Below are 17,853 nucleotides of genomic sequence, written 5' to 3'. Positions count from 1 at the left end.
ACAACTCGAAAAAAATGCGCAATCACCTGCCATTTGAAATCAAATCCATAAGATCATTTTCTTCATTTCGCAAAGCATTGAAATCTTATTTACTAGACAAGGCTTTCTACGCTGTAAATGACTTATATTTTAATAATCGAATTTGATCTGGTAAACAATGGGGGTCTAATATTTGCTATTACTATATTTACTATAAACTTACTAAATATTTTTGAATCTTATTTTTTATTTTTTTATTCATTGACACTGTAAATATTTATAAATGTTTATTTTAAACAATAAGACTGACAAAGTAATTTGTATAATTGTTTTCTATTATCTTTTGTTTGTTTACTTTACCTTTGTCTACAAATTGTAAATTTTTTTGACAATAAAGGCATTTATTTCTATTAAACTTTATAATAAATCGAAAAATAGCTGTAAAGTGTCCTAGAAAGCCGCCCTCTGCCGGAAACACTGCGACCTCTAAGGCCTATTTTATTTGTCCCCTTTCTATATCAGCACCCGTTCTTCTATCCCTGTGCCTTGCACTAACTTATGCAGGTCCTTGATAGGTTGGGAGCATAGTTCCGCCGGTTCTAGCCTAGCTTTCCCAAATAAAAAGTGTCGTTTGCGATCCAGAGCCTCGTAGTAACATATTATCTGCTTCGCTGTTTCAGGATCTTTATCGCAGAGTCTGCAGCAAAGACTTCCTTGGTACAGGTTGAGCTTGTTCAGGTAACAGTTGACAGCTGTGTGTCCTGTTGTAATCCACACTTTATTCCTGCTAGGAATTAGCAGTTCTTTTGCGGTTTTAGAGCTAGGTTCTTGGATAAAAGCCTTGCTGTGCCTGTTTCTCCAGTGGACATTCTGCTTTTCCCTAATCCAGAATTTTAGTGCACTACGGGCCATACATTTGGGTATTCCCAGTACTGGCTCTGGACCAAGATAGGATGCCGATGATCTTTGCCTAGCTAGCTCATCGGCTTTTTCGTTGCCTTAGTGGCCGCTGTGGCCCGGCACCCAGAATAATTTAATTCTGTTCCTTCGTGCCAGAGCTCCCAGTTCACCTAGGTATTCCCAGACGGGTCTGGACGATACCTTTGGGCTCATAAGCGTTCCAAGTGCCGCCTAACTGTCTTAGTATATATTGATGAGGTTACCTGAATAAGCTCTTTTATTGATTTCTCTTGTACATTGTAGAATTGCAAAGATTTCTGTCTGGAATACGGTTAAGTATTTACCCAAGGAAAAGGATATGCTAACCCTTGGTCTTTTTCCAAATACTTCAGGTCCTGTTTCTTCAGCGGTCTTTGACCCGTCCGTGTACCAGGTTAATCCATTCTGAAGGATAGAACAGATATACCCTATAATCTATTTATCAAATAAAATGTTACACTTGTTGTTGTAAGGTCTAAATACTTTTAATAAATCGAAAAATAATAATTGTGAAAGTTATAAAACTATATCGAAAATGATTTGTGTAACACATACAGGGTGGGTGTCCCGGAAATAAGTGCAAGTATTTTAAGGGGTGGTAGAATCTCGATAAAAGAAACTTTTCTTTTTATCGTTTTTCAAATAAGAGTTAGAGAGTTATTTTACTTTGAAAATTTAAAAAAAAAAGATTTTTTGCTAAAATTTTGAGAACCACTGGATCTTTTCTGGATTTTTTTTCTTGTAAATTTAATCTAATCTAATACCTATGTTGCTATATTATCAAGAAATTATGTTTTATAAAAATTTTCAAAAACTTCGAATTTCCAAAAAAAAATTTTCGCGAAAAACCCTCATAGGCGTGTTTCTGGGGTTGAACTATACTACCAGTTAACAGACACCCTGTATACCTACGTCATATTAGTTCATATCAAATAAACTTCACAAACTCAGGTGATTAGCTTGACCGCCACAGCATTGCCCACTTTTACATATTTTCTTTTAGTCAAAATATTTTAGAAAACAAAAATAAATTAATTATAAATATATAAACGGTTATTATTTACATCGACAAAACTCACCTTTTTAACAGCACTTAAGGGACATAAAGGCCCATTACTACCGCTTTCCCGTTCAAAATATTCTATAAAGTTATGAGTTTTTTAATCAAAATTTTTTAGGAAACAAAAATAAATTAATTATGAATATATAAACAGTTCGCGGACGATACCGTCCTTATAGCAGACAACGTGGAGGGTCTGCAAACACTTCTACAAAGACTAAACAACACGTGCTTCTATGTAGTGACTATCACGTGTAGAGTCTATGGGCTGAAAATGAACCCTAAGAAAACTAAATTTATGATCATCACTAAGAGAGAAGATGTCCAAGCCAATGTTCTAATAGATGATACACCTATGGAGAGAGTACAAAAATATAAATATCTAGGCAGTTGGTTGACCGAAAACTTGGATCAATCAGCAGAAATAAAAGCTCGAATAGAAATAGCCAGAGCAGGCTTTGTAAAACTCAAATGTCTCTGCAGTGGAGACATCAACTTAAAGCTTAGATTAAGAATGCTAAGGGGTTACATATTTGCAACTCTACTCTATGGTTCAGAGGCTTGGACACTTAAAAAGGCCGAAATGAAGAAGCTTGAGGCATTCGAAAGATGGTGTTTTCGGCGTATGCTGAGGATTGCATGGACTGACAAGGTTACAAATGTAGAACTGCGACGCAGAATTCAGAAGGACGAAAAGGTGATTAACACTCTTAAAAAGAGAAAACTTGAGTACTTTGGACACATAATGAAAGGACCTAAATATGCCCTACTGCAGAACATAATAGAAGGAAAGATAAAGGGCAGAAGGAGATAAGGAAGAAGAAGAACATTATGGCTCAAGAATTTGAGAGAATGGTTTGGAATGACTTCAAACCAGTCATTCAGAGCCGCCGTTAACAAAGTTAGAATTGCCTTGATGATTTCCAACCTCCATTAGGAGATGGAACCCGAAGAAGAAGAAACAGTTATTCTTTACAACAAACTATCAAGATACAACTATTAATTGGCATTAAACAGCCTACACAGTTTTGCTAACGAGAGAAAAAAGTCAGTGGCGCACATGTTTTTTTTAGAAAAATATTTCAGTGATAACCCATACGCACGTCCCTGGTGAATCTGTCCACACAAAATATGTAGCAGTTATAGTAACTTTTTCCCTCAATATTATATAGGAATATCATTCAAATCTCTAAAAGCACTTGGAAGAAAATTATAAAAAACACCCTGTACTCTGTATACAGTGCGAGTTTTAAATAAGTGCAAATATTTTAGGGGTTGTATATTTCGACCCCAGAAACACGTCTATGAGATTTTTTTCACGAAAAAAAAACTTTGGAATATTGAAAAAAAATTGGAATTTTTTTTTAATTTCTAAAAAACATATAGTAGATTAAATTTACAAGAAATAAAACCGAGAAAAGATCCAGTGGTTCTCAAAATATAAGCGAAAAATCTATTTTTTGAAAGTTTCTATGTAAAATATCTCGTTTTTTTAAACTTATTTGAAAAACGGTAAAGAGAAAATATGTTTCTTTTATCGAGGGCTGGTTTATCGGTTTTATCGAGCCCAAAAAATATTGGCACTTATTTAAGACTCACCCATGGGCGCCGGAAGAATGAAATTTAGGGGGGGGCAAGGTAAAAATGAATAAAAAATTGACATTTTTGGTAATTATTGGGAAAACTGGAAATCGTCCGATTTTCACCAAAATTGGTATACACCCTATTTTGAAGTCGTAGATTACGAATCTGAACGTTACGAATCTTTTTTCTTGGCGGTCTCTTACCGTTTTTGAGAAAAACGGAAAATAATTTCAATATCGAATTTTTCTTAATTTCTCATATGTTTAAGGTTTTCTAGCACATATTTTGTTAGGTATTCAATAATCAATAATGTTTTTGCTCTTTTCTGTTACTTTTTTAACCAATTCTATGCATAATAGAGGAAAATTTGTTAAAATAAATTTGTAAACAATCTGAAAATGTTAGATTATGGCTTTGTTCGGGTTCTTGTTATTACCGATTCTGAACCGTCCAAGAACTCTGCAGCGCATGCGCAAATGAAGTAATGTCTTCATATTTCCTTCTGCGCATACACATCACAGTTCTAGGACGGTTCAGAATCGGTAATAAGAGAAACCCGAAGTAAGTTTATGTCTTTCTGGCATTTAAAGCAACGTTGCCAATGTTAAACCTAAATTTAGCGTGTTTTTTTCGCTCATTCTGGAATTACGAAAGGCGGTCGCCAGAAGAACGGCTCCTTCCCATAACTGCTATTTTACCAACGAGATCTGACTATTTATACCCACGAAGTTGCACGAAAAAGTTTTGATTGCATTGGTTACAACTTCCATGCAGAGGGTGTTAATCTTTTGTTGTTATATTATTAGATTAACTAAGAAAAGATTAACCTCCTCCGCAAAGAAGTTAAAACCAATGCAATCAAAACTTTTCCGCGTAATTTTGTGGATATTGGTGTATATTTAATTATTGTTGATCTCATAATAGGTAATTTATTTAAATTCCGTAATCACCCGAAAAAATAGAAGATATGGCAACGTTGTAAATTTTCAAATTTCTAGATTAGGTCTAGAATAAATTTGTCTCTCTTATTACATAGGAGAGAGAAAGAAGGATATATCAAATGTCAAACTTCCATCTGGTCTCAATTTTCTTTGCTATTTTGTTAAGAAAAGTGTTTTTCAGTAAAATGTTGGACACTTTTCTATCCCCAATCAAGTGTGGCTTTTAGATAAACTATAATATAATGAAAATATAGTGAAATTATTACTTTATAGGGCCGAAATAAAGAAAAATTCAATGTTGAAATAATTTTCCGTTTTTCTGAAAAACGGTAATAGACCGCCAAGAAAAAAATAGATTCGTAATCTACGACCTCAAAATAGTGTGTATACCAATTTTGGTGAAAATCGGACGATTTCCAGTTTTTCCAATAATTACCACATTTTTTATTATTTGACAGGTAACACCTAACAATTTCATAATAATGATTATTTTTTTTACAGATGGATGTAAGAAGATAGCTTTTATTTTTATTGTTTCAGTGATCCAGGGGGAGGCAAATGCCCCCTCTTGCCCCCCCTGTCCGGCGCCCATGGACTCACCCTCTATGTATTATGTTGCGTAAATTATACCAATTATACAAAAAAATATATATATAATAATTGTTTTTTATGTAACAAATATTTTTTAAAAGTAGGATGGCATTACATTTTAGTGCTGCTGTACTATGAGCTAACGCGTTACGTGATTATCAATATACTTAACATTGTGGAAGGTCAGGAATATTAAATAACGTAATTGACGTTGTTTTTAACACTCTGGGCTAGTACAATTTCCTTTTTTTTCTACTTTTGTCTCTATCTCTCTGTCTCTGTCTCTCTAATTTCCACTTTTCCACGAACTGCAATTTTTTTTCAATTGGCTTATCGGAATGCAGAACTGTTGATTGTTTTCAACTAAAATTGCGAGTAAATGTTTGTGCGTATCTATGGCTGGTAATTGAGATGTTTTTTTAATCGCGCACTATACCATTATTGAACTTAATTAACTTTTATATTGTACCATGATCTTGTTAGATTGCTGAGCATAAGTTGTGTTATTTCACGCATACTGATTAAGTTAATTATTTGTTTGATTTTAATGATCTCGGTGAGTCTATTATGGAAATTACGAATTCCTTAGAATAGTTATAATATATTTGAAAATAATCATTTATTTTAATTACAGTTCTGAGTATAAATGTATGAGTAAAAGATAGTTTCAAAACCGCGTTTGAATCTTTTACTCATATCTACAGGGTGTTTCAAAAAATATGTGTCATCTCTCGTGGGCAGATTCCTCACGTAAAAATAAGATTTATTTTTCATATCAACATAGGCCCGATTCTGCTTTGTTTCGTAGCTACAGGGTGTTAAAGTCTTATATTATATATATTTTTTTCATTTATTATAATTTTCTTCCTATATAATAAGTACTTTTCCAAGTATTTTAAAGCTAAAAAAGTGTCGAAATATTCACCAGTGACGTGCATATGGGTTATCGCTGGAATATTTTTCTAAAAAAAGCATATATGCCACTGACTTTTTTTTCTCTTGTTAGCGAAATAGTGTAAGCAGTTTAACGCCGATTAAAAGTTGGCTCTTGATATTTTGTCGATTTCGGCCCCCTTGATAAGATAAACGCAATTTTATTAATTTGCCTTGATCCAAGTCTAACAGCGACCTTTAAAAAATTTTAATATCATTAACTTGCGAAAGTTTTAAATTAAGTAGGTACTCACTGATTCCTCATCCAAAAATATGAAAAAAAGTTTCTATAAACATGGATATGGAAATGCTTAGTTTTAGAGTTACAGGATGTTAAAACATTAAAATTTTTTTTTTGTAATTATCTTAAATACCATTATTTTTTTATTTGAAATTGCTGTATGTTGGATTAATAGTAATAATAACTATTAGTAATAATATTTAATAATAAATTAGATAAAACATATAATTTATTAATTTAATTTTATTAATTTTGATTAATAAAATTGCGTTTATCTCATCAAGGAGGCCGAATTCAAAAAAATATCAAGATATAACTTTTAATTGGCATTAAATCAATGACAAACATTTTTTTTTTGAAAAATATTCCAGTGATAATCCATATGCACGTTCCTGATAAATTTATTGGCACTTTTTTAGCATTAAAGTATGTAGCACTTACAGTAACTTTTACCCTTAAAATTTCATTCAAATCACTAAAAGTACTTTTTAATAAATCGAAAGATTATTAAGAGTTTAACACCCTGTAGCTACGAAACAAAGCAGAATCGGACCTATATTTATATGAAAAATAAGTTTTATTTTTACGTGAAAAATCTCCCCACGAGAGATGACACATGTTTTTTTTTAAACACCCTGTATAATTTAAATGTATTTTTATAGTAAAAATCAAAGCACACTTAAGTTATGAATCTTTTTAACCATTACACTGACTTTGGTTTTGAACTAGAATTTTCCATTTTCTTAGAGAGAAGAAAACGGAATTCAAGTACATTTTGCTAATTGCAAAGGGAATTATAAAGCCAACGGAACAATCGGAAAAGTTTATTTTTTGTAGTGAAGTGTTATTCAGAAGGGTCATTGAAAAGGTTTCAAGAACCCTTTTCTGCTATTTTCATTATCTCCAGCCTTAAAATCAACTGCGTTTCGCCTGGTCTTTGTTTTCTATGATTTTTACGTCTGGACGAGGACCAGATGGTTAAGATAGAAAATATGAAAGAAATAATATTTTTTTTAAATTCAAGTTGCCACATTTATGTATTTATTTTCTGACTTTGTCATTCGTTTTGACACTTCAGTTCTGTATTACGAGTTCTTTATTTAAACGAATTGTTGTGATACTTTACACTTAAAAATGTTTACTAAAAGACCTTGCAGTCGAACATTGTTCGTTTTAGAACCTCTTTTAGTGCAAAGTGTACAAGATAGCTTAATATTTGTAAAAAACTCATCCCAACTTTATTAGAATATTTTGAACCGGAAGCCGTAATAATAGCCTATTATGTCCCTTAAGTGTGTAAGGGCTAAAAAGTTTTTTTTCAAGCAGTCAACTCAAACTTAAAAATAAAAACCATAAAACAAATTTAAAGGGCGTAAATGTTGTATAATAAAATACAACTAATAATATAAAATAAAAACAATGATCTGGGCGCTGCAAATGGACAAATGTTGTATAGCAACAAAAGTCTTTTATGACCTGGCTACCGAGATAACCTACCTGCAAAACAAAAAACATGGTGTGAGCAACAATGTTACCAGTTATTATTAAAATAAAGTGAATTTAAAATTAAACAGGTACTTGAATAATTTATTAATAGTCCAACCTAAAAATATAAGTTTAAATAAAATAATAAAATGCCACACAGGCTAGTCACACAGACCATTGAAAAATCTGCCACACAGGCTATCAAACACCACACAGGCTATCAAAATGGCACACAGGCTATCAAAACGCCACACAGGCTAAAAAAACATGTCACACAGACTATCAAATGCCACACAGGCTAAAAAAACAAGCCACACAGGCTATCAAAATGCCACACAGGCTAAAAACAAGCCACACAGGCTATCAAAATGCCACACAGGCTAGTCACACAGACTATTAAAAACGTATGCCACACAGGCTAAAAAAATACACAAGTTAATAGTCAAACTGCACTACGGAGCTAACTACTCTTCAAGGCTAACTACGCTACGGAACTAATTACTTGTCAAGGCTAACTACGCTACAGGACTAACTAATCATTAAGGCTAACTAGAAAATAATAAAGTAAAGTAAAAATAATTCAATCAAGATCAATTTGATAATATTAATACACAAATTTATTCTTATCTTCTGTTAAAGTCACATAGACAAATATAAATAACTCGCTATAAAGAAATACTTCAATATTATCATCTACAAATTGTCTTTTCTTTATATTCAATCAAATATCTTAAAATTTACCTGAGATTCAGAAATATAATATATCACAATAAAAACAATAAACAGTAACCAACTAGTTGCTCAGTGAGATAAAATAAACTCACTTTAATTAAACTTCTTATTCGGCACCAGCAATGGAACCACCACAAAACCTTAGAAATTTTAGACGGCGATACTGTATTGAGTGTTATTTGAAACCTTTTAAGAGAACGTAGCATAGAAAAATGGAGTTCTTACCAGTGCTGTTAAGAAGTTGAGTTTTGTTGATGTAAATAATAATTGTTTATATATTTATAATTTTTTTGTTTCCTAAAATATTTTGATTAAAAGAAAATATGTAAAAGTTGGCAACGCTGTGCCGGTCAAGCTTAATCACGTGACTAAAAGTGTATTCGATAGAACTATTATAGGTAGGTGCCCGAATTTCCATGGAAATGATAGTAAGTCGGCAGGCTGGTTATGAACAGGTTGTGAACAAAATTATAAAAAAATATTTTTTTTTTTATAATCTTATACTTAAACTAATATAATAAAAATAATCTAAAATATCGACATAAAATATTTCTTTTATTTCCGAGTATATCATAGATTTATTTATTATTACCGATAATTCTATAATAAATAATACGGAAAAGATGGATTACCTCAGTCACATCGTGACTGGCTGAAAAATGACACAAATTCAAACTACATACTTTGTAGAACACACACAATAAAAATGTATTGTTTCCGATTAGGAGTTAGAACTTTATCTAATTTACATTTAATATTACTTTTTCGTGTAATTAATAAAATATGTCAAAATTCCCACATTAAAATGGATTCTTGGAATCACGCACTCGAACAGAATAAATAGTATTATGTCAGTATCAAGTAATATTAATATTATGAAGCTTATTTAATTTCAAAAACACTTGATATAGGAATATTATCAATCACTATTATCGAGAAAAAAATATTTTTTTCAAAATAAAAAAAATAATCCTATATTAACCCATAAGAGAAAAAGGTAATGAAAAAAAGTGAAAATATTGTGTAGACAATATCACTGATCTAAAACGTGATATATTAGCCAATACCTGTATACATATTACTTAATTTGGATCATTAGAAATCAATTAACTGTGAACAACAGCTGTTCTGTCGTTGGTGGAAATTTCACAATAATTACGAATATTGTTTACAGAAAATCTTACTAATTAATATGGCAATGCAAGAAAGTATTTTCAGGATTAACTTGTTGGATTAATTTCAAGTTTCAGTCCAAAAACAATATCACCTGCTGTTGGTACATCTCCATTAATAATGTATTATAAATAAATTAAAATAAAGTGTAATAATTAAACTGGACATTATACCAAATAAATTTCATTCTTGTTAATTATCAGATAATTCAGTGTTATAGATATGTATAAAAATTAAAATATGTTGTTCTGTAACTTCCTCGGGGAGAATTTTAGGGCGTATTCTCATAGGAGCTTTTTGTTTTATTTTTATTTGTAGAATCAGCTAGATCCATTTTTTTATACTTATAGTTTTCCTATGTTTGGTATAAGCAACGATTTTTTTTCAAAGGAGATAGGCGCACTTTGAACTAACCACATACGTTCGGTTTCATAGAGATGAAATCTCGCGTCGCTACCAATAGGCAATCGGCCGCAAGGTCATTATAACCTTGACACCGGCGTTGTTCTTCATTCATAGTCGCCGATAAAATCGCAGGAACAAAAAAAACGCTGTTGCCAAACATGCCAGGATATCGAAGGCATCCTGCGAACTGTATTGAAGCTGAAACAATGAAAATATCAACCAAAACATTCTTTACATTTATCGTGAATTTGATACTTATTATACAGGGTGGTCCGAACTGTATTCCGGAATAAAAATAAGTAAAAAAGTTCGTATAAATGTATGTTCTAAATTCCTTAGTTTTGGAGATGCAGGGTGTAGAAGTATCTTTTTTATTTCAATTTTTTTCAAATAAGTTCTGAAGTAACGTTAATATTCGGATGAAAATTGGTGTCTGGGAGTTGTTTGATATGAGAAATTTGATTTTGATGGCAATATCCCTATTTGTAGAGGGGTTTAAACTGTTTTGAGGAGTAATAACTTTTCGTCAGTACCTGTATAAAACTACTGGGTAAAAAAATATACATTTCCGCGATTTTTTACGTAACAAATGTCTGTTGGTAAAAATCGCTACGAACAACTGTTCTCAAGATATTTAGAATGGAAGTAGTCAATACATGTCATTATTGACAAAAAATAAACAATTTTTATCCAAATATTGACGTTACTTCAGAAATTATTTGGAAAAAATTAAAATAAAAATGAAACTTCTACGCCCTGTATCTTCAAAACTAAGCATTTTAGGACATACATCTATACGAACTTTTTTACTTATTTTTATCTGCAGAATATGCTGGCGAAGTGTCCAGAATACAGTTTGGACCATCCTGTATATTGAAAAAAAAATGTTTTTTTACTCTACCGTAAGAAAAAAAAAACTTTTTCTAAACACCACTCCTTTGAATCCAAATAGAAACCAGGTTGTCAGTGTTTTACTAGTAAATTTGCCCAATCGATGAAAAATGCTAAACGTTTCAGAAGATTAGGTTAGGTTAGGCAAAGAAAAAACTATTTAAAATATCGAAATACAACACTTCAAGGATCCTTTATTTCTTATCAAATAGGTCGATTATGAACTATTGACGTTCTGTTAAAATTATATTTTTCTTTTTTTCTGTATGTCTTTTTACTTCTGACGACGAGAAGAAATATACATCTTGAAGCGTTAAGCATATTTATCGGTTAGGCAATTTTTTTACTAGTAAAAGCTACTGACGAGCTGATTTCCGTTTGGATTCAACCCAGTGCAGTGATTTTACTTAGAGATATGAAGAACTTGCAAAAATACCATATATAAAATAAATAATGTAAAATTAATAAACCGTAAATAACTAAAATCTTCAAAGAAACGTGACAGAAGAACCCAATTCTTAACCATAATAATATTGAAATGCGTCAAAAAAAGTTTAATATGATTTCCAGGGCATATAATCTTATTTTAGAATGTTTTCATTACCAACTATATACTTTAGTTATTCTGTCGTCTCGAGCGTGAAATTTAACTTTTGTTATATTTCACATACGTCACAACAATGTTCTCTTAATTTTCGAACAGATAAACAGAATAGAATGACAAAAACAGCACCCAAAACCAATCAGACGTTCTCGATCGAAGATACAACGTAAATCACCCCAAAAACCACCCGGAAATTCCCTTTACCCGGCCCACCAATCCACCAAAACGGCTCTCAGCGACACCTGCCGTCAGCAGCACGCGATCGGGCATCACCGTTGGACGTCGGCGTCCGCGCGCCCCGCCCACAAGCAAGTCGCGCACGCTCAACAGAAGCAACGCTCGTCGTCGGCCGCGCGGTCGTCGGGCATCATCGGCAAGGCTTCGGGCGTGGCGGTGACCTTGAAAGAGTGGTGGCGTGATGTGGGGCTGTGCCCCGGCCGCCCCACGTCTGCGCCCAAGGGGGCGGCAGCAGGCGTAGGAGGGCGCGCCGTACGCGCCAGGCGCGTGAGCCTGCGCTCCATGGGCCAGTCGTTCAGCATGTGCAAGTTCAACAGTTGCAGACATAAGAAAAGTGAGTATAAATTAAAAAGTATGTCGGAGTCAAAATTTTTTTATTTCAAAAAATTTGATGCGCAAAAAATTGACCTTTCGAAAATTTTGATGCTTCAATTTTTTTTTCATGCATCAAAAAAAATTTGATGCCTCGAAAAATTACCAGACAACTAAGAACTTTTCTATCCTTCCTGTATAAATATTTGATGCACTCAAAAAATTGATGCTTGAAAATGTTTGATATCTAAAAAATATAAATTTAGATGCATTAAAAAAATTGATATTTGAATTTTTTTTTCATGCTAAGAAAATGATTGAATTTCGAAAATGTTGATTTTTTCATAAAAATTGGTGACATTGAACACTTTTGATGCATCAAAAAAATTGATGCCTTGAAAAGATACCGGAGTTAAATAAAGCACCTAAGCAGTTTTTATTCTTCATTGAACCGTTTTCATGCATCGAAAGAATTTTTGATACCTTTGAACAAATACCAGCATTAAATAAGGCGTTTTCTATCCTTCATTTATACATTTTTTATGCGCCCAAAATTTTTGAAACATTGAAAATATTGCGTGGAAAAAAGATACCAGCAATGGGAATACAACAGTATTGCTTCATACACTTAATGACTTAATCAGAATGAAATTTAGTAACTTTAAATACAGTTTTCCGTTTTATATTTCTTAATTTTTTATGCATCAAAATTTTATGATGCTTGGAAAGATTTTCCTTGCTTTGATAATATTTTCTTACTAAGTATTCTGTTGCTAGGAAAAAAATAACTCATTAAAAACTGTTTTTCACCATTTTTGATACTACCAAATTTTTTGATGCGTCGAAAATATTTGATGCTTTTGAACTACGACTAGAATTAAGTGCGACAACTCTCATTTTACTAGTAGAACGTATTTTTGGCGACTACAAAGTATATATAAGGTATAATTCGCGAAATTTTTTGATGCTTCAAAAACTTTTTATAAGAAATAATATATCTTGAGTAAGTAACTGGAAAAATCATTTATTTTTCCAATATATTGTACATTCTGTCTCTTTCTACTCGTAAATTTATTCCAATTATCTCATATCTATCCATCGGATATTAAATAGAGTTTACCCATCAAATTTCACATGCCATCGACGATAACCAAGCAATTTATACTGCCTACATTCGGTAATTGTTTATAAAATCATCGGCAAATTTAATGCCTGGTTTGACAATTCCATATCCCGATTATTTAGAGAGCTTCAACGACGTATTATCTTGTCCATGGCTTGCTTGATTTGTTGTCGTTATAAACTAACGTACAATAGTATAGGAGAAAGTATACTAAAATTAATTATCGAAACTTGGTTTAAATTCTAACATTAAACTATTCTAATTATTGTGTATTTTTTGGCGTCATCTCTAGCTGTATCTCATAATTTCGAAGGATAATATTATTTAAGACTACGATTCCAATTAATTTTATTATCTGTTCTGCAAACGAACTAAATGTTACTAGTCATTAGAAAAAAATTAACTATAAAAGCTATCGTCATTTGTTAGTGTTATTTTTGACTGTAAATTTCCAATTTATATTCAAAATAAACAAAAATATTTGTTGGATATTTTTAATTATTTTTAAAAACTTAAAATATATTACATTAATAATTAAAAGAGTTCAATGATATTCTTATTTACGCAAATGGCAATGCGATTACAACAATTAACACGTATAACGGTATCATTTTTCAATAATTTTGATACATTTGACAAGTAGGACGATATTGCAAATATTGACGTGGTTAATCTCTGATGACGTGCTGGCAATTTTGTTTGACGTGTTCCTATAATTTTAATTTTTTCATATAGTCATTTATGTCATTTGTGCTAATGAAATTAGTATTGTTTTTTTTTCTGTAATGTATGAATTATTATATTACTTTTTTTCATTGGTTATGATGTAGTGTAGTATGTGTAGTATGTAGTGTAGTATGTGTAATGTAGTGTAGTATGTATACCCTACTATACCCAATAGGTATGGTAGGCTATTAAGATCGACAAAAAAAAGTTTTTTTAATTTCACTCAAAATGATTTATTTGGATCATAAATGACCTAAATACAAAATATTTTTATGGTGTCTGTCTGTCCGTCTGTCCGCCTGTCTGTCTGTCTGTCCGTCTGTAACACGATAACTCAAAAACCGCTAAACTGATTTTAACCAAATTTGGCACACAAATACTGTGGCACCCGAGAATCTGGCCATTAGTTTCTGGTGGGGGTGGGGGGTTGGTAAGGGGGTATGGGAGGGGGCTAAAATTTTTAAAAAATCGTAACTCCATAATTACAGTAGCTAGCGAAACGCGGTTTTCAATTTAAGATTAGGAATAATATTTGCAACAAAATTTGTAATAACATCAAAATCAGTCAAAGTCGCAGTTTTTGAGATAAAAAAAATATCAAGTATGGGCGGCTATACGTGCCTCCCGGCGCCAATTTTTTTTATTTTTTAAAAAAAAACAAGTTTTTTTGCACCCTGCTTATAATTCTCTTGATAGTACATAAAATAAATATATATATAAAATATATTTTTGCATATATTTAATCCTCAACATAACTGGCTCATTTAAATTGAAGAATTATGACCACAATTTCCTGTTTATTAATTGGCACAATAATCGTTTTGTTCACAATATTTACATTACATAATAGCTATTGATTTAATAAAAATCGACACACCATCAATTCACTCACCCATAGAGTGTGGGTGGTCACCAATACATTTCCTAGAGCCGTTAAGAAAAAAATATTGCTCACTAAAGCCGTACACGGTCGCCATATTATTTAATGCTGCCAGATGCAAGGGGAATAATAATTTAATTTCGTCAATAAACCGCTCTATTATGTGGCGGAATTGCCTTGTGCCATAAATAGGTGTTGAATAATGTTTAGGAAAAAAGCAGTTTTATTTTATTGGTCCTGTTTTTATTTATGTCTTAATATTATTTCGAAAAAAATAAAATCAATGAAAAACTTGATTTAATTTTTAATAGATTTCGGCGAGCTTTTTTTATTTTAATATTCTGGTTTCGTATAAATGTCTTATTCCCATCCACTCCATCCACTCTTAAGAAAAAAGAACAAGAAATGAATGAACATTTTGATTTAATTTGAAATAAACTTCGCAGTGAATTTTTAATTTATTGTTATTTAATGCAAGATGTTGCTAAAATGTTATTTTATAGGCCAGATATAATATAATACTATACAGTATATAACCAACAAAGAATTGAAAGTAGATGGAAAATATCTTAACCATGTAAGATTCGTTGATGACATTGTCTTAATTGCTAAAGTCTTGCAGCAAAAATAAAAGCACCAAAGAAAAGAACTAAAAACAATGAAAAATGTCAATGTTACGTGAATTTCATAACCTATTGTTTAGTTATGACTTATGTCAACCTATTTTTCTAGTCGCTTCTTAGCATTTTCGATGTTTTGAACAACATTTATATCTGCCAAGTCGTAAATTATCAATTTCTTTTGAGGAATTTATAGAAGAAGAAGAAGTAGTTTTTACTAAAAAGCAAGAGAACGAACAAACTCACAATTTTTTCTATTTTTACTGACAGTTCGACAAGCAAAACGATCCTCTAAGGTTGCCGTTTTCAAATCGCTTAGCGCAATCAGCAAAGACACCCAAATCGGTAGTTAAGGTATGGTAAACCATCTCTCCGGTAAACACAGCAAAACTGTGAAAACTTTATTGGGTCTACTGTCTACTCTCCTAGCAAAGTATTGCAAGCTCATTAGGCATTTAAAGTTGATGGGGATTGACAGATGAAACCATGTACAGTTCCTGTCTCAATCAGTAGAAAAAACGACGTCATGCGTCAGTGCGATAGCCTGGCAAAGGTGCGGTAAGTACAAGACTATGATAAGCCATTGGTAAAGAGCTATATGGAAGGAGCGCTCTAGTTGCAAACACGTTACAACAACTACAAGAAATGTTGAACACATATACCTGGGCATACGAGGCTTTGGGCCTTAAGCTAAACATCGACAAAACCAAAATCATGTGCACTCCCCCGGAAGATAACAACAATGCTATAAAAATCGGAGAAGAACTATTGGAATATGTGGCGGAATTCAATTACCTCGGCAGTTTGATTTCGGAAAAGGCCAATATCGACTCTGAAATTCAGCACAGGATTAGCAGCGCCTCAAGAACATTCTGGAAATTAAAGACAGGGTTTTCTACCATCATGACTTTGAGCACAAAAAATCAAACTTGCAGTGTATCGACAAGTACCGGTGCAATAATCCCCACCATGTTACAGTATGGAAGCAAAACCTGGTGCCGTAACGCCGACATGAACGCATTTAAAATAAGCTGCAACAGAGACACCTTAGACAACTCTTAAGAATTCGGTGGTTCCACTACAACTTCAAACGTATCGGTCCTTGAAAAGCTTAACTGCGATCGGAAGTCATGATTATAATATCCTGGCTTAAGATGTATTGGTCACGCTCTTGCAGAATGCAAGAAAACTGCATACCAAAATCTCTGCTTTACTGGGCAATAATAATCGCCACCATGTTATATGGAAGCGAAACCTGGGTGCCGTACCGCCGACACATGAACGCATTAAACAAGTTGCAACAGAGACACCTTAGACAACTCTTAAGAATCCGGTGGTTCCATTATGTCTCCAGCGTATCGGTCCTTGAAAAAGCTAACTGCGAGAGTATTGAAGTCATGGTTACAAAATTCCGCTTAAGATATGCTGGTCACGTATGCAGAATGCAAGAAAACCGCATACCAAAATCTCTGCTTTACGGTGAGCTTGTAGACGGTAGATTAGATTAGATTTTTAGAGGTGGCTTTCGGCCTGATCCACTGCGACCTTCTCAGATCTATTGTGGTCCTCTTCTGATCCTTAGATTACATTCTCCAGTCCTATCCTTTTCACAAAGTTTAGCAACTTGGAGACTGAACCCTCCATGTAGCTCCTTGGCAATGGCCTATCATTGCCTATTACCGAGAGGACCGCACATTATTGGGCTGTCAACGCCGACATAAAATGTGTTCTGACGTTTCTTCTTCAGATTGGCAGAACCTACACATAGCTTTCGTCTGTCAATCCCATCATCTAGATGCCTATTTAACTTACAATGCCCTGTTAGTAGCACCCACTACAGCTTTGACTGTCTTCTTCTGTCCCGCTTCTATCAAGTCTACTGTGAATTTGGCGAATGTTCTACAAATGAACCCTTTGTCTCACCTGTCTCTCGCCCTGGGTGACTTCGTCCCGTGGCCACTCGTGACCGTCTAGAAGGCTTTGTTGGGCCACCCATGGTAATTCCGTGGCCATCTCTAATGACTTCTTTTTATCCATGTGACCCTCGTGCCTCAGCACCCAGGCCAACGTAACAGTGCTACGTTCGCCCAAAGTATCTGTAGGAGCACGCACACAGTCCCACACTAGTTCAAATTGACCTCCGCGGAGCTGAGGCGCTTTAGCGCCGCTTGGCTGTCTGTGAAGATAGCCACAGAACGATTTGTTCTTGTAGACGGTAAGAGAAGGCCTGGTGGACAACTCCAAAGGTACAAGGACATTTTTCACGAAAACTTAAAGGGGATTAACATGCAGAATGAGGGGAACAGGTGGCAGTTCGCTATTAGAACCTAAATGGAGAAGAATAATTGAACTCAGGGGTTAATCACGACAAACCAAAAAGTAAAGAGATTTTGTCGT

At 33.2% G+C, this 17,853-nt stretch overlaps 1 protein-coding gene across 9 annotated transcripts in view; it reads left to right on the top strand.

Moving 5' to 3' along the window:
* The window catches only part of LOC115885083 (dual 3',5'-cyclic-AMP and -GMP phosphodiesterase 11), a 270,581-nt gene that overhangs the window by 202,179 nt on the left and 50,549 nt on the right, over positions 1-17,853 (top strand). Inside the window, exon 2 of one of the 9 annotated variants that reach the window (XM_030903864.1) lies at positions 11,658-12,129. The exons of the other annotated variants lie outside the window; for them this stretch is intronic. Within the exon in view, the coding sequence (XP_030759724.1) occupies positions 12,078-12,129 (52 nt within the window). The 5' untranslated portion in view covers positions 11,658-12,077. The remainder of the gene's footprint in view (positions 1-11,657; positions 12,130-17,853) is intronic. 9 annotated transcript variants of the gene reach the window in all.

This window comes from Sitophilus oryzae, unplaced genomic scaffold, assembly GCF_002938485.1.
Source record: "Sitophilus oryzae breed Bouriz unplaced genomic scaffold, Soryzae_2.0 scaffold_360_pilon_pilon, whole genome shotgun sequence".
In the NCBI taxonomy this organism is placed as follows: Eukaryota; Metazoa; Arthropoda; class Insecta; order Coleoptera; family Curculionidae; genus Sitophilus; species Sitophilus oryzae.
Note: the sequence above shows the minus strand (reverse complement) of the source record. Positions and strands in the feature narration are given on the sequence as shown.